Source organism: Pteropus alecto, unplaced genomic scaffold, assembly GCF_000325575.1.
Source record: "Pteropus alecto unplaced genomic scaffold, ASM32557v1 scaffold106, whole genome shotgun sequence".
NCBI lineage: Eukaryota > Metazoa > Chordata > Mammalia > Chiroptera > Pteropodidae > Pteropus > Pteropus alecto.
Window position 1 is genome coordinate 3,166,139 of NW_006442103.1, and position 23,393 is coordinate 3,189,531.

Genomic DNA, 23,393 nt, shown 5'->3' on the forward strand with positions numbered 1-23,393 from the left:
CATCTAGTCATCTAGTCTAGTCGATATACCTAAAAGTGACACTACTTGATGACATTTTTAGGTAAAGTTTAACTTTAATTGAGAATGAATTTGGCAGAAAAGTAATGAGTTGTTCCAAACATATGAGATATTGTGGAAAATGTGCAAATGAATAAGCAGAACAGGATGAAAAAGGCAGTGGACTTAGCTGAAGTGAAAGAAGCAGATGGGGAAGTCAGTTAAGTAAAGGTACCTGGTGTGTGAAAAGGCAGTTTGGCTAAAGATTTCTCTAAAAAATCACTCACTTCCTTGAGCATTTAATGACATCTTACTTCAGAAATAGTGGTGATTGCATATGAAGTCCACTGCAAGTCCAAAGAAAAAGAAGCAAAAAGAGAATTGCGATGTTAAAACTGAATAAGTCTCATAACAAAATGTAAGTATGTCTTTATTAAAATTTGACAGTGGGGTAATCATTGGGTTTTTATTAAAGTTTTTAAGGAAAAATAAAGAGTATCTCTACATAGTAATGACTAGAAATCTTGTTAAAAAGGCAATAAAGAAACGCAAAGGCAAGTAGGATATTATGGAATTCAAGCCATGTTAATTTCAACCAAAGACTGTAGCATCCAAATATACCCAGAATATGGATATTTTTAACTAGTTAAACTCTGAAAAAAAAAAAATGTGAGACAAGAGAAGGGTAAAATCAGTTTTTTTAAACAGCAGGGGTATATTTCAAGGAAATCTCTTTTAGCTATAACTACGAGAATTTTCCATTAACCTTGACACCAGTTGCTTACAACACAAAATAAAAAAAGAACTGAATAAAAGGTATTTTCCATTAAGAGTTAGGTTCTTCTACCAGCTAACCCAGATCAAATTGTGCACGTCAATTTATATTATTAAAAAGTCTATTTGACTCTCCCCTTGTCCACTCTACCAAAATGATTAACTAATTAACAAGTGTGAAATCACAGCCTGAAACAGAAAAGAGGTGAAGGCATAATTATATTGGAAAATTGATTGGTCTGCTTCACAGTCAACTAGCCCAAAATGTGAAAATTTTACCTGTAAAAAAAAAAAAAAAATTCACACACACACACACACACACACACACACACACACACCCACAGAGCAATTTAAATAACTTTAATAATGTACCTGGTTAAAAATATTACTTTGGCTACAATTAAAAGATTTATACTTAAATTAATGCAATATTGTATGTTAGCTATATTTTAATAAAAATCTTTAAAAATGTATACATTAGCAGTATGTGCATTAACTTGTGTTTGGAAACATTATAATCTATATTTTCTATTGAAGATACTAAGTCTAATACACATGGTATGGTTAAAAATGGTAATTAGTTCAGAACTCCTGGGAGAGATGGGGTATATTTTCTGTTAGATGCTAACTTGTAAGACTTAGCTTCAATACTCCAAGTGTATACACAAACGAACATGTAAGCACATACACAATTCTTTTGTTGTTGAAGAGATCAGGACTGCTTCACAGAAGAGATTGCTAAATAGTCTTGAAGTGAACATTTGGATGAAATCTCTCATAGGACTACAACATGTAAATCGTAGCCTTTTAATAATCCCATTCTTTATAATTTGAGGATGAGTCAACTTCATGAATTTCAATACAATAAATCTAAATAACAAAGCACCTAACCAGGTGAAAATCAAACTATTACTACACAAAAATCATTTATAGTTTTTGCATTTTAAAATCTCCCAGATGAGAAGTTTACATTGAATATGTTTAAATAATTATAACTCCTTAGTTTCATGCATAGATATACATCAAGAGACAATATTACTCAATAAATGTAAATTAATTACTTGTCAAATTTGAAACTAGAACTAGAGCAGCAAAAAGAATGCACTGGACTGTTCATTTATTGTTTCATAGACTTTCATGATCAGGTAATGTAGAAACTCAATAATAGTAAAATAAATGTCTTTAAAAAATCCAAATCTTTATTTCTAATAAGGCCTTCTAAAACAAGTTACAAAAGCAAATTGCGATTTTCTGTACTGTAATCCAAACAGACTTAACCATGCTCTAAAATATTATGTAACATATTTGTGAAATTTTTCTTAACAACTCTAAATATTATTTTTAGCATTTGTAGTCCTGACAATGTTATTCCTGAATTCTTGTCTGGTTGATAGGTGCTAGCAATTTGTGCAAATGTAGACAACTTCCTCTCAATTAATATAATGTGGATTGAAACAAGTTTTTTGAAATCCACAAGGGAGAACGAACAATCTACGTGGTAAAAAGTCTGCAAATCTTATTATGGGAAAAACAGGACTATTTAGAAAGGAAAAAGAAAAGGCTCGCAGATAGGACATGAGAGCTGTCTCCCAGTAACTGAAGAGCTGTCATGTGGAATTGTGGTTCAAATTAGAATCCTATAATTATTCATTCACCTAACAAGCATGTATTGCGCCCTTCCTATCTGCCAGAAATTGTTCTTGGCCCTGGGCAAACAACAGTGAGCAAGAATGACAACATCTCTCTTCTTACGAAGTTTACTTCAAATGGCTAAAACAGAAAATAAGCAAGTAAACAAATAAGTGGTCAAGAGCATGGTACTTTCATATGGGGAAAGTGCGGTAAAGAAAAAATACAACCAGGGACATGTGGCACAGAGAGACTGAGTTTCAAATGGTGTCAGCAGACATCTCCTAAGAGGTAATTTTTGATGTGAGAACTGAAAGAGAAGCATGAGCAGTTGTTTAAAGACCCGAGGGTGGAGCATTCCAGGCAGAGCCAACACTAGCCAAATGGCCCTAAGAGAGGGAGGAGCTGCCTGCCATGTTGGAAAACTAGAAAGATGGCCGGTATGCCTGGGAAAAAATGGTATAAAAGGAGCTTTTGATGACAATGGATCCCCGGAAAGCTTTTTATAAAAATTCTGTCATTATTGTCTCTCATTCATTCTCTCCCAGTCTCCCCCAAACTCTCTCTCTCTCTCTCTCCCTCCCTCCCAGTCTCTCTCTCTCCGTCTGTCTGTCTGTCTGTCTCTCTCTCTCTTCCTCCCTCTCGATCTCTCTCTCAATGAAATTGTACATACAACCAAAACAAATAAAACCATAGGTGCTGCTCTGCGAAGCAGGGGGTAGAAGGCCATCAGTGCATCTGCTCAGCGGAACTCCAGGTCTCTGGCAAACGCTGATGGAGTCAAACTGCCTTCATTTTAGACATAAAGTAATGAGGTCCAGCGAGGATAAATTAGGAAACAGCATGATATAGAGAAAAGAGCCTGTATCAAATAGACTTTGTTTCAAATTCTGGTGTGGTGGATTTAAGCCTTTGGATGAGAGGAGTCATTTGCATGCTCCAGGATCTTGGTCTGGCCTTGTGACTTGCACTAATCAACAGAACACGGTGGAAATTACATTGTACAATTCTGAGCCTCAGCCTCACAATTTCTCCTCTTGCCTATTTTAAACACTGCCACCTTGTGAACAAAACCGGTGTAGTCTCTTTGAAGATGAGACCACATGGAGATCATGCCAGCCAAATCTCCAAGAGTCTGTCAACTGACTGCAAATGAATGGATGAGAACAACTAACACCACATGGAGAAAGCAAGCCTACCCAGCTGAGCCCTGACCAGACTGCCAAACTACAGAATCAAGAGCAGATTACTTGTTGTTTTAAGCCACTAATTGTGGGATGGTTTGATATGCGGCAATAGATAAATGATACAGAAATGTTTGCTAGAATAACAAAATCTAAAACATGTGGCTTTGGCTTTCAGATTGAGAGGCAGGCAGAGGCCTCTCTTGAAAAATCAAGAATAGGCTGTAGTAAAGCCTGGAAGAATGGTGAACAAACTGTTAGTGGAGGCTTCAAATGCAGTGTGAAAATTGTTATTGGAGACTGGGAAAAGAATGGCCTGTATTATGTAGTGACAGAACAATTGGCGAGGATGTCGCTGGTGATAACTTAGAAGATAGAAATGTACATAATGCATTTGTGGATCTGGCTAAAGAAATATCTAGACAGAATGCTGAAAGTGTCAGTTGAGTGTTTCTACCCAAGTATAATAAGGTATTATGAGAGAGAAAAGAGCTAAATAAGGATATATTCAATTCGTTAAGCAAACTTAGAGCAAAGCAAAAGGGCCCAGGACTTGCTGGGCTGGAAAATAAACCAACTTTTATATTTGGTGTCTCCTAAAAGGAAAATGATTTTCACAGTAAGAAATGACCTCGGAGTAAAGATCACATCAAGAGTGTTGCTATGTGATATTTTGTTAAGACTTTAGAAAAATTTAAATTGAGTTTTAGAGATTCTCTTAAGTAGACAGTATTGATTCTAGGAATCTTGAGGACATTGTGCCATAGCAGCAAGACATATTCAACATGGAGAGAAGTCAGTGTCACAAAAAAAAAAAAAAAAAAAAAAATGGATGTGGCTTTGAGACATGGAGTCAGTCCTTATATAAATTCAAAAAGTTTTTAAGAGAGTTTTATGATGACATCACTATGAGCTAGGACTAAAAGGGACAATTCAAAATAAAGAGAAAAATAGGGGTTCTTAATTTTGTGGACAGAAACGGGCTAAAAAAGCTACTCAACTGCCATCATGGGCTATTGCTGGCCATTTCTAAACAAAACAATACATACGTCCAACTGAATTTTAAAATTGCTATGGACAAGTAATTGCTATGTTTCTTCCATTTCTCCTGTTTCTCAATGAGAGTTATCTTCTGTATCAAAAAAATGACCATATCATTTTTTTTGTTGGGTGTATATGAAATAGACAATTTGTCTTCCCATTTCACAGAATTCTGGATAAAGAGAAGTGGAACCCAAGTAGCCTTATATGACTTGGGACTTAATATAAATCACAAGATCATAGATGCTGAGCCTAATGCCAGATTGAACGACACCAAAAATGTCTTGGAAAGGGGTAGATAAGAAAAAATTGTTCACTTTGCATGTGTAAGGGATGCGAATTACTGTGACGAGAGGGCAAGTTAGTACTTTGCACAGATAGCTACAATAATCCTTCCAAGCTGTGTGCATGCCCTTTTGTCACATGATTTGGCTATTCTTCCCATCAATAGGTAAAATAGGTAAAAATAGGTAAAAGGTATTTACCTATTTCTTGCATATAGCATGTATATTGTACCTTGTAACTTGCTTTCGCCAAGAGGGTTGGGTGGAAGTGTCAGTGTGTGACTTTTGAGTCTTTATCTCAACAGGTCGTGCAGTTTTCTCTTTTGCCCTCTTGGGCACTGCCATCTTGTGAACAAACCCTAGCTACCTCCTTTGATGATGAGACACCATGATAGTGATTCAGAAGCAGCTTTGGATGAAAAACAGAGTCAACCAAGTCAAATTTCTTTTCCCTAGTCGGCACAGCCTCTCCATACTTGTTAGCCTCTCTCAAAGGTATTTATTTACTTGAAGAAGAAAAACAAAAAGAACATTGTATTTTAAACTCAACAATTTGTTTATGTTAATACGTTAGACTAATTTATGCCATGCTGTCTCATAGGGCAGAACTATAAAACATGGATGGAACTTATGAGAAGACCGATTTGGGATCAATAAAAGAATTGTATTTATAAAAGATCTTTCTGTTGCTATAAGAGGCTGCACTGCCTTTAAAGATCTAGCATATTCACTGTCATTAAAAGCATTCAAGAACAGTTTACATTTCTTCTGTAAGGGCTATTGACATAGGACCTGAGATAGTTTGGCCAGATAATTTTTACGACCCTTTCTAAAATTGCGCAACACTTATTCTGTTTTCTCAAAAATTCATTGCATTTTAAGGGCTCACTCAACAACCTAAGTCTTAATAATATACAATCCATGTACTTAGAAATTCCACTGACATTTTCATTTTTAGACATGTATAGATGAATTATAGAAAGTAACAGGATATGAAAATTTTAAATTGGCCTTTTCTCGTTTGATTAAGATCAATACTTGGAACAGTCAATGTTTTATGTGTTAACTGTCTGTTCATGGCTAAAAAAAAAAAACAACTCAATATGCTGTTGCCAAAAAAATCTATTTATTCATCTATTTGTTTATCCAACAAATATTTATGAAGCATTTATCAAACTCTTCCTATACACTAAGCATTGTGCTATGTGGCATAAGGCTATGTTTTGTAGAAACAGCTACAATCAACACTTTGATTCCAAAGAAACAATAAAGAAACTTAAATATTCCTCAGTGTATAGTTTTCAGTATTTGAGAGAGACTCATTATATGTGCACCTATTTATCTAATTATTTGATACTTATTAAAACAAAATATATGCATTCAAGACACTTTCTTACTAAAAATCAATCACAACTTTACTCAAATATCTACAGATAGCTTACAAATGAAATGAATTTTTGCTTAGGTTTAAATTTGATTTAGGATAGTAATAAACACTTCTGAGTTTATCTGTGTAATGATAAAGATATATGCAACTTGCAGTTAGATATTATATATTTGCAGTATATAATATATAGCTACTTGAGAGAAAAAATATTATAATACAATTAACAAAAACAAAATGCTTTTATCTATTTCCTATCAGTATAATGTGAACACAGGTCAGGAGGTTATTTTATGTGAAATCTAAACAATTTCTAATATTCCCACTTAAACCAAGCATTTGTCATGATAGGTTAGCTTTAATTGAGCTTGACAGATTGATTTCTTTCCCATCTTTTAAAATTTAAATTTGAACTCAATATATATTTATATAGAAAAATAATTTCTAATTATATTTAACACTTTTATGATGACATTTTAAATGTCATCATTATAAAACATAACAGAATCTCGAGAAAAGCAATGTTGATATTTTGAGACATTCTAGAAAAGACTGATTTGGGAAGAAAGAAGATAGTTAATAAAAGCCATCTTTGATGTTATTTAACACAAAAGCAAACACGGATCTTTTTATATTTGACATTAAAAATCTGATCATTTGCGTCCCTAAGAAAGCACATAGAGCTTTTATACAGACTGCACAGTAAAGAATAATAATATTTCTGTTTACTGAGATATCAACTGGCATTTCACTGTAAGTCAATGGTCTATCGTTGCTACAGCATATTAGACCTCAATCTGGCATCTACAAATGTCAAGAGTATAAAAATATATATATAGGATGAAAATCAAAAGCATGTTCCGAACTCCCAAAAATATAAAAAAAGAGAAACAAAGTTCACCTAAACATATTTGCTGTAGAAATCAGTGCAATATTCAGCTGTCAATCTAGAAAAACAACAAGGGAGTCACACTGTCAGTAGGACAGGATAATAAAATTTCCAGCAGATGTTCAGCCAGGGCTCTAATTTTTACCAAACTCCCTTGGTAAGCACTTAATTTCTTTATCATATGCAGGCACGGTAAATTGCACTTCATCAAAACTGTATTGTGAAATATTAATATTTCATATGATAACAAAACTCGATAGAATAACCTCTGTCATATTAAGAGCATCCAAATTTCAAATATCAAGATTCAGAATTTTAATACATTTTAAGTAGATCATTGAATTGGGATAATAAATTATAATAAGCCTAATCTAAATTGGTATGCTATAATGTTACACAAAAGTATAATATATATAATATTTTAATAGATGTCTTTAATAAAAGGCTTTGGGAAAAGCACATATTTATACTACTGAGTTGTATACTGCAACATTTCATCAATGAGAAAGCACAGAAGCTCATAAGATGTTGTATATTCACAGCAGGTTTAATTATTAATTAGGGACAGTATAAGAAACCAAAAAAAAAAGGTAGATCTCTATGAAGCTAATGGGCTACTTTACAAAATCATGTATGGGAAAAAATCATTTTTGAAAATGGCATTATATAAATCCAAGGCAGCATCATTTTTTTATGCCACTACAATCTGCACAAATAATTTAAAATAGTCTTTGCACAAATATTTTGTTTTATCTACCATGAAAGTAAGTAAAATAGAGTTTTCTAAAACCCTCATCATTATGTTTTATGTGCCAAATTTAATTTGCATTTGTTCATAACTCTCCTGAACCAGCATCACAGAGTTCTGAATTGTCAGACTAAATTCATATTGGAGGTTCGAAAGGAAGTTATCTTCCCTATTTATTTCTGCTAGTGGTCTTAATAAAGGGAACTGCTCCCAGGTTACTGAAAGAGACAGCGTCGCAAATCAATGCATGTCACCAACAGAGTAAAGACAGGTGTCTCTGATTAATCAGAATTCAATTTTTGCAAGCAAAAAACTCCCCCAGCACATTCAAAGCAAACATTTTTTTTTTTGCTATAATTCTTCAGCAGTACCTAATTAGCCATCTATTTCTGTTTACATATAAAACTTTTAAAATAGTATAACTACTGTGTCATTAAATTCTATCAGAGTCGGTTTTTCACAACGAATTAGACTTTTGGTTACGACTTTCCAGTAATTCTTAAAGGATGAATTGCAACAAAGGTGAACATATTATCAATATTCTACAAGGCTGTAAACAATCGATTAATGATATTCTACAGCTGAATTCATTATGTTCTGTAGCTTTTACACATTGTTTAACCGAAGTATTTCTAAATATTCAGCCAATTTATTTTAAAAAGAGCATTGTTTTAGCTATTTAAACATAAATATATTTAAGAAGTATTTTTTCATGCACTATTTTTTTCTAACTTTTGAGGAATCTCTAGATTTTCTTGACCACACTTGCACATAGCATCTTGTAAAGCTGTCAGACTAAGACAGCCATGATGTTTTATCTATAATAATGCTAGCTATTGATCCTAGTAAGAGGAAGAAAGGAGAGAATGTGCTTAATGGGGCATATTTGTTCTCTATTATTCTCTTTGCCTAAGGATAAGGCTAATTTAAATAACGATACTCTTTTCTTAGTCACTAGCTTCACACATTCTTATACATTAATTATTACTAACTACCAGTTAGTGCTAAATACATAAATAGGTTTAGCATTTAAAATTATATCAATAGAGTCTAATTAATGTTAAATTTTGCTGTTCTCTTCTAATTTAAGACCATGTAAGTCTGTGACCCCTTATTGCATAAATCATCCTACTTTGAAAACATACATTCATATATTTTGTGTACTTTAAAGAAGCAACCTCAACTTCAATATATCGTTTGTTTTCTATTAAATATGTCCATAATGACAAATTAAAGTCAAGTATCTGTATTTTGGGCAAAGTTTCTGTATTTAAATATTCCAGAAAAATCTTATTTATTACCAGCACCAATGAGTTACACTGAGAGATTCCTTTGACATGAATTAGAACCCAGGATTATGTGCAAACTAAATCCATCGTCTCTCCAACTTTCAGTGGAGGCATATGCACCTCCTCTTTCACACACATCCAGAAATCACAAAACGATATACAGAAATAAGAACTCATGAGTTTGTGATTATTAAATGAAACAGTCGCCTTCGTAGCATTTATATTTTTGATGCTTCATAAACAAAAGAAAATGAGAAATATATGCTCCCCACTTTCCATGGGACAGAACGAATAGAAGAGAAGACTGACATGTAATAATAGGTCTTGTCTGGCAGTTTAATAACTATTACTGCTTGGCCACAAAAATATTTCTATTATAATATTTATGTCCTAATTTGAAAATATGATAGACACATAAACATGAGTTCAAAATTATTTTCTTACCTTATCAAGAGAGAAAGTTTTGGTTAGGGCAAAACCCCATCCAGCTTCAAAAGCTCTCCGAATCATTGAGGCGCTAGTAGATGGAGTTGCACTAGCAAGACCAAAAGGATTTATGAACTTCAATCTAGCCATTTCCACACTAATGTCCACCAGATCAACAGGAGTATAAAAGAGGGGTAGTTCGGGCTTGGCAGGAACTGAAGTCCCATATTGTGACTGCAAAAAACAAATAGCCAATGATTGTTCTTGTATCATATCTGATTTTTCTATACAATCTTTTACAAAAATCACTTCAACCCAGCATTTGAATTAATATAGGTTACATCGATCCGTTTACAATAATGAAAATTGGCAGTTATATAATACCATCCTTTTTCTATTTTAAAAGGCAGTATGTCGAGAATTAACACAAATAAAATCAATTAAATAAACAAACAAAAACGCTGTTTAAAACACACTGAGATTTAAAGATGGAAAGGGATAACTTCAGAATTTATCTCCCTGGACCCATTAACCCAGTCTTTCTGTACTTAATTTGTGGAACTGCCTTTAGTACTCAGAGATATGGGCAATAGCAGTTAGGAGGCCTACATTCAATTTCCAGTAATCCCACTACTGTTTATGAGATTTTAGGAAAGCCACCTAACACGTCTGTGTCTTCTCTCCTCCACCGTTTTCAGTACAGCAGCAGGCATGCAGGTCTCCTAATTTCCTACCGCATAAGGATATTGGAAAATGCAGGGGCGCCTAAGCCCTAGACATCCGATTTGGAAAGTGGATGATGTACTACTCATGTGCGTGACAGGAGTTTTTTTGCTCAGAAACCAAACACGTACCGAATAGTTAATGCTGAAATCTTCAATTGGCTCTCAAAACTGTAAAATGCTGTTGTTAAATGAACATAATAATGCACCCTGCATTATTGGAAAGCTTTAATGAAAATACTTATGCAAAGTGCATCACACATTGAAGCATAGTAGGTGCTTGCTAAATGTTATCCTCCTTTCTGACTGTCAGATTATTAAAGATCTCATCAGGCCTTTTGTTTTTAAAGCCTCAGTCTCTCTCTCTCTCTCTCTCTCTCTCTTTCACACACACATGTGCGCGCGCACACACACACACACACACTTTCAATTCTATTTTTGTATTGGTTCTCTCTCTCTCTCTCACCACCTTCTCTCCCTCCCACCATTTCTCTGTTTCTCTCTGAAAGACAAATACTGGCAAATATAAAAAGAATGAATTTTGTCAGCCAAAGTGGTTACTGAATGGACAGGGCTAGTTCCCTCTAAAGTAAGAACGCCTTTCCCTTATGAATCATCACTCAAAAGACAAGTTATTTGAGCAGAACTTTAATTTTACAGGAATGTGTCTTGTGTAGATAAAAATTGCCATGACTTGCATAGAAATTATTTCTGGACCTCTACTATTTATAATGTAAAGTAAATTTCACTTAATATGTAAAAAGGCATCAGACTTGTCAACTGAAAGACTAATGTGTCTCAGGTACCTGCAAAGAGGTGCCTGATGGCATTTAGGCTTCAGCTACGGCAGTCATCTTCTGCTAGAAATATTCTGGGTTTCAAGGCATATTTCTGAATATTGGTCAATCCTGCTGTGAACATAATTTCTCCCGTCCTCACACAGGATGGCAATACTATGAAAAAGATTATTAACAAAGATGAAAGCTATAATTTATAAAATAGAAAAGTGGGGGATAATTTGAGGCGTTAATTGTATGTATGATGTGTGTCTGTATCCATGTAAGTATGTACAGGGGTGGATTAAAAAAGACCACCTTTGATGAGACTTTCTTAGCTCTGCATAATCATAATTTAAACTGAACCAAATAAGTTTAGATTAGACTAAGGAAGACTCCCCTGACACCATGGATTGATTAACACTGGGAAAAATTTAGAAGCACCTTCTGTACCTGAGGAATCTTAGGAATTCACTCCAGGCAATCTTGTGTCTGATGCTGATAGCAGAAATATATATGGTCCACATTCTTCATTGGGCGAGGTAAATGACACTACATATTTTCTTCTCTTTTTATGGCTTCGTATTAAAATATATAATCCCTTCAATGTTACAGATGAATTTTGATTTGTTAATAACTATTGGCAGATATGGCATTAGGCACCAGCCCAAGGATACAGATACATATGTGCAGCTCAACTGGCATTTCCTAATTTATGTAACTTTTTAAATAAATAAAGCATTACTCTGAAATTCTTAAGCAGGTTGCTGCCTTAAAACTTAAAAAGGGAATGATCTGGACAAACTGCAAGGTTTTCCTAAAGCTTCAAGACAAAAGCAAAAAGAAAACAAACCAAAAGAAACAACGAATAGCAAAAAATAAACATACACACACCTCTTTCAAGTAAGAAGTATCACTTCTTATAAAATAGAATTTTATTGACAAAAATACTACTTATTTGTATACTTGTAAGATATAACCTAAAATATTTACTTGTAATAGGCAATCTTTTTTCATACTGTACAAATGGGGATTTTTGTCTTTGTTTTGTCTTTTTGACTTTTTGCCAGAGTGTGGTACTACAGCAACCCAGACTGTACAGCCTCACAACATACTTAGGCCGTAATGTATGCTGCCTTTTCTGAAGTTTAAAAGACAGTCCCCCTTGCACCCTTGCTCAGGAAACTTAAGGATCTCAAATTTCAGTTCTCATCACAAAGGTAATACTTCTCAAATCACAATCACAATCTCCGAACTCAGATTTCCAAGAGATGTCAGGACCTTGGGATGTGGATGCTTTGTTGTTAATTTAAACTACTTTTCTAAAGAATATGCTATCCAGATACTGAATTTCAGACAGTATCATTTTGCAGTCATCAACAGTGATAGTAAATAATAGATTTAAGAAACAACCTACGTGCTGAACAATGAAGATTAGTTCTCCAATGATACTAATGTACAAGAATGTGCTATATTGGCATCGGAAACAATACAGAAAAAATGGATATCTGACATGAAAGTGTGTTTATCCTGTGCTAAGTGAAAAAATATTGGGTTAACATTATATGTAAGTCCAAAAGTTTTTAGTTTAAAAAATATATATATATGTAGCTACACATCTCTCTGTTTATCCAAGATAAAGGGAAAATATCAATACGTTAACCAGAGTTATCTAAATTGGGATTGGGATGGCCTTTAATTTTTAAATTTTTGCCTATTTTATTTCTCATATTTTTAATAATAATTATAAACTAATTTATATGACACAAATAGACCTAAAGGTTTACTAAAGCAATGATAAGTCCATCAAGTAAAGATCAAAGTAAATAGATTACTCTTTAGTTTCCTTCATTGACTGTGTCAAGTCAATCTTTTAGCTATATTTATTATTATTCATAAAAATTAAAAATATTTACAATTAGAGCAATCAAGAAAATAATCAACGTTAAAAGCTTTATTTTAGTCTATAGCCATGCCACCCTCAACACACCTAATCCCATCTGATCTTGGCTGCTAAGCAGGGTCAGGCCTGGTTAGTACTTGGATGGGAGACCACTTAGGAAGACTGGGTGCTGTAGGCGTAAAATATAAACAAATAAATAAAAAAGAAAAAAAGCTTTCTTTTATAAAGAGAAAACTAAGGGCAAAGGAAGTTAAGTGAGTACCTATAAGTTATTCAGTAAGTGACAAAGGCCAGAATAAGCATATTTTTTCCCTCTTATTGGCGAATGCTTTTTCTGTTTCCTTAAGCCATTCTTCAGAAATAAAATGTTTCGGTCATCTCTCTTCAAAAATACTCTGTGCCTCCTCCTTCTGCACCCTCTCACATTCCAGACTTCCCTACCTACCGAAAAATGACCTACTATGAAGCCCTCTCTGGCCATTTTAGATAATTTCATCCGGATTACTCCTAGGGCATAAAAAATACCATCCTTTTAATTTATTAATTACACTAAAAATGTTTGGTTATATGTTTAGTCACTAACATGCTAAAACTTATTCATATATTCAAGAAACCAAATAGAAATTTCTTTGCATGGCATACACTAATTGCTTCCATAACATAGTGCCAATGTCCTTCACTGGACACAATTCTTAACATTCATATAGAATTATTTTCATTTATTTATTTATTCAGCAGGTATTTATAGAGAACTTGAGGATATAGCGATGAACAAAACAGAAAAGGTCCCTGGAGCTCATGTGCAAAAAATGTAAATAAACCTACCTACCAACCAAACAAAATTAAAACCAGATATTGTTCAACATGCTGCCACATGTCTCCATGCTTTACTGTATGTGTTTCCACTGGCCTAATATATACTTCACGACTTTCTTTATCCATTGACTTCTAATCATCCTTCTAAACTCAACTCATTCATGTAAGTATATGCTTTCTGGGACATTTCCTTAACACACTCTATATACTTGCCTAATAGAGCTGCCTCTTTTCTTGCTATTTTACAATTTAAAATATTACATTGGACAATAAAGTAATGAATCGATTTCTCTAGGCAAAATAAAATAGTTTATTATCAACATGTGGTACTTCAAAACTGGTTTCCACACATTCTCATCAAATCTACAATGTTCACTATAAAATTTAAAAAGACTATGATCATCTCATAAACAACCTTCTAATAAGGCAGAATCTGAAATAAAATACTATTGAGTCACTAAAAAAAGACGTGTGTGTGCATGTGTGTGTGTGTGTGTATACAACACACAGAGACATACACATACACATATATAATGCCTCTACCCCAGTAGTCATACTGGGCTATATATGTTGATTTTTCTCTTCAATTAGAACATAGGCTCCTTGAGGGCAGTTATCATAGCCTATCTAAATTATTATCTCCATTAGAATTAGAAATACATGTAATTTATATGATATAACATGATATTTACATTACTTGCTATTAAAAGCAACTCTGCCCTCTTCCATTTAGACAAAGATAAATAAAACCACTTTTCTACATGATGACTCTCAAATATGTCTAAAAGAATTATCACATGCTTTCTAAATCTCCTTTTTTCCCCAGGTTAAGCATTTATATCTTTATACTTACTTTTAAAACTCAATGCTTTTCAACATTCTCATTGTCCTTGGTTGGATATCTCATTTGCCTTTTATGCTTTAAAACTGAGGAAACTGCTAACGTAGTTGAAAGGGATAAAACTTGAATCTTTACAATTTCCTCATTTCCCTTCCCTTTCTAAGGCAGGAATTGTCTTATAATCTTGACATCATCACAATCTCTTTGGTTGTTCAAAATACATTTAATAGAAATACCAAATGAAAACCACTGGCTCAAAAAAGGCTGAAGTAACAAAGAATGAAGATGGCGGAGCAGTTAAAATAGAGTTTAAGGAAAAGCTAGATGTCTAGCAGATTTTTAGTGTGTAACGATGAAAAGTAACATTTCTTTTACAGAAGCCACTGTCAGACATATGAGACAGTGAAAATGAGAGGGATGTCTAAAAATGACTTTTAAGTTTGCTTTTTCCCCTTCAGAATTTTTTAGTGGAGACTGAGTAAAGATTTTAGTCATTTACAGCTCAATTAAAAAAAGTTAACTCTATGATGTGCATAGATCATGAGAGGGCCCAAATTTATTTGGGTTATACTTAAATTTTCTCATTTCATTTGCATCTACTAAATCCTTAAAGGCTCTTTCTTCACTATGCAGAATACAAATCTCCTTCGCATTATATAATCCTCCCAGTTGTAACCTGGGGCTTCCTCCTCCCACACTTTCTGATCTCATCTACTATCACTCACTCACAACATCTTGTGTCAGTTTATTAAACCACTTACAAGTTCTCAGAAAAATATATATATCATTAATGCATCTATGCATTTTGACTTTTTCCTAAAATGTTCTTTCCTGCTTGGCTTTACTGCTTTGCACATTCCAACCAATCCTTCCAGAGTCAATCCTGTTGTCGGTTCCACCAGGAGACTTCCCTGGCTATCCACAAAGTTGTTCCCTTATCGCACCCAGTACTGTTTCCTTATATGTATGTGTCTCCTACCCAACTGAATTTCAGAACCTAGCATAAGACTTGGCAGAAAGATGCTCAAAATATTTGTTGAATGTATCAGACTAGTGACCTTGGGTACTTAGTCTCTTTTTATACCAGTTCCCAGTAAGATGATAATCAATTTAGATGATATAATCACCAGTTGTATTCTAGATATATAAAAGTCCATTATATTCTAAAATTCTAATGTAGAGTAACATTCAACTTTTACCTCTGAAAGACTGTTGAATTTAGCAAAGGCTCTCAAAAGAGCCATCTAGTGGGAATGATAAATAACTGCTCTGGGCAATTAAGTTACTATGTAAATATATGCATGCTATAATTCAGTCATATAAAGTGACATAAAAATTCATTAACATCACAATTTTGCCAAGATCCATCTTAAAATACAGCATTTTCCTGACTACCATGATTTTTAACTTCCAGTGTAGAATGGGCTCCTTTGGTTGCAAGTATCAGAATTAGCCTCAGATGGTTGTTGTGAGTATAGAAATATCTCATGAAACTGAAGCAGAAATGCAGCAAAGTCTCTAGGAAAGGCTGTGACCCCTCAAAAAAAAAAAGCCATATGATTTGTGTCTCCCTCTCTCTTCTAATGTGTAATTCGTTTATTCTTCTGTCTCTGCCAATGGACTTCCTTTGCTTCTTTATCCAAAATGGTTGATATTTTATAGGCCTAGCCAGTTATCTTTAACACTATCTATGAAAAACATCTGGAGGGTTTTAAAAATTCTGATGTCCTGGCCAGACAGACTCCATGTTACTTATATCAGAGTCGCTTGCAGTAGGACTCAAGAATTAGTGTTTTGGTTTTTTTCACACCTCTCCAGGGGATTACACTGTGCATCCAAGGCTGAGAATCACTTCTTGAGCATGCGATTACCCCTTCTAACTCCTAATTCTCAAGTGAGACATTCAAGTTGGGCTATGATTGTGTTTTAGGTCTACCTTATTCAAATAAATGGTTACCAAGGCCTGTTCAAAAAAACAAATTATTAACAATAAAATATACAGATGATGGATTATTGAATAGTACACTTGAAACCCACATAATTTTATTAACCAATGTCCCCCCAATAAATTTAATTTAAAAAAGAACAAAGTATTATTGTAAATTGGGCAGATACTCTACAAAGTGCTCATATGGGAACCTTTATCTGCTTATAAGGTATTAATTCTGACGACCACAAATACATTGTTCAAATTCAAAGCCTACTGTAAAAATAGGACACTTATTTTATTCTCAAAGTCAACAAGAATGCTTGTCTATTTGCAAATAATACTTACACAAGACCCAGCAATAAATGTTTTACACTTATTCTGTCATTTTGGTCACAACTCTTCAAGTTAGGCATTATTCTCCTACTAAGTTGAGGAAAGTGAGGCTCAGAGGAAGTAAGCAGCCTGTCCAAAGATAAGCAGCTATAAAGTGATAGAGCGAGATCTGAATTCAAAGCTTACACTTGTATCAAGCTGCCCTTATTTACATAAACATTATTTTTCTAAATTATTAATATCCTCAAAATAGGAAACTGACCTGAAAATTATTCATGATCTTTTTATTAAACACACACACACACACACACACACACACACTGAATAATCTATTATTAAAAATAAAAAGTATATGCCATTCAGATATTAATAAGATAATCAATCATAATGCCGTTCATTTGAGAATGAAATAAAAACAAATACAATCAAACTATAATGGCCTATTATTTTATCGTTATTCTTCATCACTGGTATTCTTCTATTATACCTGGCTGGGTTATGGAATTATAGACAGAGAAATTTGCATGTATAATGGTTATGTTGTTGGGGAAAAGCAAATCACATCATAATTATGTATCCCAATTGCATTTTTCCCTAATTTGCTTTACTAGAATGAAAATTAAAAAAAAAAAAACCTGTTAAAAGCAAGCTATCGGTAGTGTTATATTTGATTGAAGAAGAAAAAATAACCACCACCATGTTCCATCCAATTTAAAATCATCAAACAGCTTTCACTTACTCATTTTATTTATACTTCATTGTGATATAACTACAATGGTCCCTATCTTGGGGTACAGCTGCGCTAGAAGCATCCATTCTAGGATTATTATAAGGAAAAGAATAAATAGCATTGTGTAGCTACTTATGGCTAAATTAATTCATAGACTGGATTAATGCATTAATTAACTCCAGCTCAGTTACTTTGCCCTTTGAAGAAATATCTATTGAGGAAAAAAAACTTACAAAGCAGAAATTAATTTGGATTAGCTGCTTCCACGGTGGAAAGGCATAGGTACAGTGATTATAATTATAACATAAAATCAGATTTCATTTCTCCATTTTGAGAGATTACTATTTATAATAAAAATTTTAGAAAAAGTATGAGGCTATAGAAAAATTTCTAAAATATAATGATCCCATTTTATTCACATCTTTCAAGGATATATTACATTGTTCTTTGTAAGATATTTGTAATCTGAGCTACAATATTAAATATTGTAGAATAAGCCTGCATAATTAAATGATATTAACTGAAATCTATGTGATCTTTTTATCCATCTAAACTCCACCACCACCCTAACTATCCGCTCTTAAATAACTTAAGGTAGTATCATGCAAAAAAAGTCCTCCTCCAGTTTCCCTCATTTTATGACACTACCATTCATCCAGCTTAAGCCAAAAACCTGTGCATCATTGTTGATATCTCTTCTCTCTCATTCCCTGTTTCTCTTTCGTAAGTAAGTCTGATAATGCCATCTTCAAAACATACGAATACTTATATCCATTCTCATTGCCACCCTTAACTCTTACTTGGACTATTTCTTACTGGTTTTCCCATTTTCTTTCCCTCCTATTGGAATCTATTCTTTACTTTGCACCAGAGTAGGCTTTTAAAAACACAAATTTGATTGTTTTAAACTTTCCATCAGTTTCTCATTGTATTTTGTTATTATTCAAACTCTCTATTACAGCCTACAAGATCCTTCATGATCTAGTCCTGGCCCCCTATTCGAACTTACCTTATGTCATTCTCTATGTAAATACATCCATCAGTCTCATGTGACCTTCACCAAACTTTATCTTTTCCCGGTGTTTGCATTTGTTATTCTCTCTACCTGGCATGCTCTCTTTCTTTATTCTTCTGTTTCCATGTAAACTTTACTCCCAGTGCCAAGTACCAGCTCTTTTAGCTAACGCTGTGGACTGAATTGCATGTCCCCCAAAATTCATTTGTTAAAACTCTCTAACTCCCAAAGTGATGATATTTGGGGAGTGGGCACTAGGAGTTACTGAAATTTAGATGAGGTCATGGAGATGAGGCTCTCATAATGGAATTAGTGCCCTTATAAGAAGATACACCAGACAACGAGCTACTAGCATTCTCTCTCTCTCTCTCTCTCTCTCTCTCTCGCTCTCGCGCGCGCGTGCACACACACACACACACACACACACACACACACACACACACAAAGACACAGAAAGAAAGTGCCACCTATAAACCAGAGACAGCTCTTGCCAGAACCCAACTAGGCTGGATCCCTGATCTCAGACTTCCACCTTCAGAACTGTGAGGAAATCAATTTCTGGGATTTAAGCCACCCAGTCTATGGTATTTTGTTTGGCAGCCTGAGCTGACTAAGACAACAATCTAAGGTAGAAACACCAATGAGCCAAGTGGACTTGTAAATATGCTTCCTAAAGCTCATGTGTTTCATGATGTAAAATGTTTCCTCAGCATATTCAATTTTTCAATAATATTTATGAAGTTAGGCATTGTGACCAGGTGCTAGGAACAGAGCAGTAAACAAAGTACATTTTCTGGTCTTATGGATCTTATATTACAGAGTGATGGTGAGGGGAGAAAGGAGACAGACAAAAACATAGACGTATGTGCGTGATACTATGATTTATAATAAACAGGTCTTCGTCCTGTTTCTGGCACATTGCTTCTAAAACCCTTGGAATTCACTAAGTGATAAGAGCAATAAGGATGTCTATGTTATGTTCACGAGGAGACTTTCGGAAAGCACCCAAGGATGGGGGCTGGTTGCCAAGAGAACCAAGCCTGTGAATAGAGGGTTGGAACTTTCAGCCCTACCTCCCTGACCCCCTGACTGCCAGGGAAGGGAAAAAACTGGAGGTTAAACCAATCGCCAATGGCCAATAATTTACTCAATCATTCCTATGTAGTGTAGCCTCTATAAAAACCCAAAAAGAAAGGTTCAGAGAGATTTTGAGTTGGCGACCTTGTGGATATGTGGGGAAAGTGACATGCCTGGAGAGGACATGGAAGCTCCATGCCCTTTCCTCATATATCCCTGTGCATCTATCTCTTCCATCTGGCTGTTCCTGAGTTATATCATAAACCAGTGATCTAGTAAGTAAAATGTTTCTCTGAGTTCTGTGAGCTGCTCTGGCAATTTAATTGAATCCAGGGAAGGGACTGTGGGAACCTCTGAGCTATAGCCAGTCGGTCAGTCAGGAGTACAGGTAACAACCTGGGCTTGTGATTGGCATCCTGAGTTGGAGAGCATCATTGGACTCTCCATTCCAATCCACAGCAGGTTGGTTAGAAGCATAGGTCACAAGCTGGACTTGCAAATAGCATCTGAAGTCATGGGGAAAGAAGGTGGGGGCAGTTGTAGGACTGACCACTTATCTGTGGGATCTGACACGATCTCCATGTAGACAGTGTCATCGTTGAGTTAAACTGTGGGATACTCAATGTCCCAAGCATCGCTTGGTGGTGTGGGAAACCTGGTTCCCCCTGAATTGGATTCAGGAACCCAAATAGTATGTATTTAAGTGGCTTCTCCTCAGAAACAGAACACAGAGTATGTGGGTTTGGGAGTAGTGGGGCTGGGGTCAGGGAAGGTTTCTATTTGCTACCTATGGGAGCTTCTTTAATAAAATAACATCTGAGCAGATACCAGAAGGAGGTAATCAGTCATGTATCCATCAGCAGAATTTTGGTATTCTCTCTTTATAACTTTGAAAGGAGCCGTCCAATTTATCAATTGAGCTTCGGCAATAACACTGGTTTCTTTCATCTTCCACTAATTGTAATATCATCCATTAAGAAAAACAGTACACACACTATTATACAGAGTCTGTATTTCATACAACCCAAAGAGTCTGCTAAAAAGCAAATTAACTTTAAGAAATGGCTTGTAAGTGAGCCATGGATCCCCCCAAAATAATAAATAACATGTTGACAAATTTTCAAAAATGTCAATCAAGAAGGTAACGATTGCCATATTCACAGACCCAGGGGCAAAGGTGGTGACACTGCTGATGAGATGTAAATGACTAGACTGAGAAAAGCCTGGTGACCAGCACAGGGTGGTGCCTGACAGCAGATCCATGTTGCCCGAGGAAGGCAGTGCAATCAAGGTGAGAGTGGTGAAGGAAAATACAAGAAGCTGACATTTAAGAGCCGTGACAGCAGCCATGTGAAATATTAAGACTTGAAATAAAGAGCTCAAAATTGTAAGTCAACAACCTACCAGGCAACGCGTGCTTTTGTGTTGACCTACTAACCCTTGTACTTCTGGGAGGGGAAATCTCTGATATAAGTCAAGGCGGGGCTGGGATGCAGCAAGAAAACCAGCGTGGTTGCTTAGAGGTCACTTTGTGACTCTAAACAGGTCAGTTAGGCCTCTTTAAAACTCATTTGTCTCATCTTTAAAATGCCTATTGTGAAGGATGGTTGTGAGGATCAAACCAGAAAACTTATAACACACTGGTATGCTCACTTCATCCTTCTGTTTCCAAATAACTGTCTCCCCACCACCTGTTTTAGCAGTCTAAAGTATCTATCACCAATGAGCCTAGTGAATTTGTAAAATCTGCTATACCTAATATGCCCCATAACTTAAAAACATTTCCTCAGCATATTCAATTTTCAACCATATTTGTCATTTTATTGGCCAAGCAACTACTTTAAGATAGACATTGTTCTAGATGCCAAGGGTACCACAGAGAACAAAATTGACAAAAAAATCAATTTAAAGGCTATGTTCCAGTGGGATGTTCTCTAGTATACAGTGACTGTGAAATGCATGAGAAGTGATCCAAAAATGAAATAAGATAATTTTGAGAACAGGTTACATGGATTTCAAAAGTCCAGTATCATTGTTCTCATCTCCACTTGGGCACAAAGTTCTCCGGTGACTGGCAGGGACTGACCTATGTATTCTGCCTTCCACATGCTCAGCAGAAGCTCAATCAAAGAGAACTCCATGAGGAAGAGGCAGGGTGGTGACCGAAAAAAACAGGAGGGCTGAGAATGGACAAACTCGGTTTCTAGTCCCGGAATGGCCATGACCTAGTCTAAATACCTAGGAAAGGTTTTATATTTTTCCTGTTCTTTTTTATGAATGTTATCGCTGTAGCTATCTCTTTGAGAATATATAACACATTTATTTTAAAGCTCCTTCGGATAGTTTTATTATTGTTCTACTCTCTTAAATAAATTCTCCCATTACTTGAGTTTACTCTTTTAAAGACTGTTCTGTTCCTCAGCTTCTTGACCAATATTTAAGTGATTGAATCAAATGACCTCCAGGGCCATTCCCATCTCAATCAATTTCAGCATAGGTTATTTAATTTGTAAAATGGGGAGAAAATGGTTCCTCCAGAGGTTATTTTGAGTATAATGGGAATGTGAAGCTCTTTAAAGGATAATCAGCATATAATGTGTATCTAACAAATTTGATTTTTTAAAATATATATTACTTGGATTTCAGAACCATAAAAATTATAATTTTGTTCTTTTTATGGATGAAAATAGTGAGGCTCAAGATAATGTACCTGAGATTTTAAAAGTTTTTAAATTCTTGAGCTGAGAACTCCTCCTCTGTGACTATACTGTGCTGTCTCAGAGCCATAAATGAGATAACCAAAAGGCAACACGGCATTCTCAAAGGTCCAGAAGCAGAATTAGTGGGTAATTAAGTAAAAAAGACATAGGCTTCCATTACACTTCCTGAATCTGGATATTTTTCAATCTGATTCTTTACAACTTGTATAAGATTCAACTTGACCAAATCACTAAATGCAGAGGAACACAATTTTAGATAAAATTTCCAACTGAGTTATTTTGTACTTGAACTTCCCCAAGCAAACCAAAGGTTTTTGGTGCTTTGTTTTACTATGATATTGTCATTAACACCATACAGCCCTAAGGCATCAGAGAGTTGGAGATTTGGCAAGGAATTCTTAATACTTATTGCCCATTTGGACCAAGTGACATGGGAGTGGCTAATTTCTTTCATATTCCCATAAGCACACACTGAGGCCAAGTTTTGTATGGTATGAATCAGATTTTTCAGTTATTTTTTCTACCCATTCTAATCTTGAATTATCTGTCTGAAGCAGCAATCTACTGCGATATTGGTAAGGATATATTCTGCCTTTATGGGGACAATTTCATTTTAAATTGCTTTTCAGGTCAAACGCTGCCATTTAATAAAGTTTTGGAACCCTGTACAAAGTCAATAAAATGCATTAGAATTACTTATTAGCCATGGTATTTTCTTGCCCTATCACCAATTTGATAGTTTTGTTTTGATAGCTCCATTAGATATAGGAGCTTTCTTTTTTCCTTTGATACTCTTTTACATCATATAAATGTTATAAGAAATAAATCCTCCTTCATACACAAAAAGCTACACATCATTTAAAAATAGAATTTTTAATAGAAAGA

The 23,393-nt window shown here is 34.8% G+C and overlaps 1 protein-coding gene and 1 pseudogene across 2 annotated transcripts in view; one reads left to right on the top strand and one right to left on the bottom strand.

The window, feature by feature from the left end:
- DPYD (dihydropyrimidine dehydrogenase) overlaps nt 1-23,393 on the bottom strand; it is a 707,946-nt gene that overhangs the window by 351,329 nt on the left and 333,224 nt on the right. For both annotated transcript variants that reach the window (XM_006919549.3, XM_025038477.1), the window contains one exon: nt 9,664-9,879. In XM_006919549.3, coding sequence (XP_006919611.2) covers nt 9,664-9,879 — 216 coding nt within the window. The remainder of the gene's footprint in view (nt 1-9,663; nt 9,880-23,393) is intronic.
- Nucleotides 13,106-13,224, top strand: LOC112469068 (annotated as a pseudogene).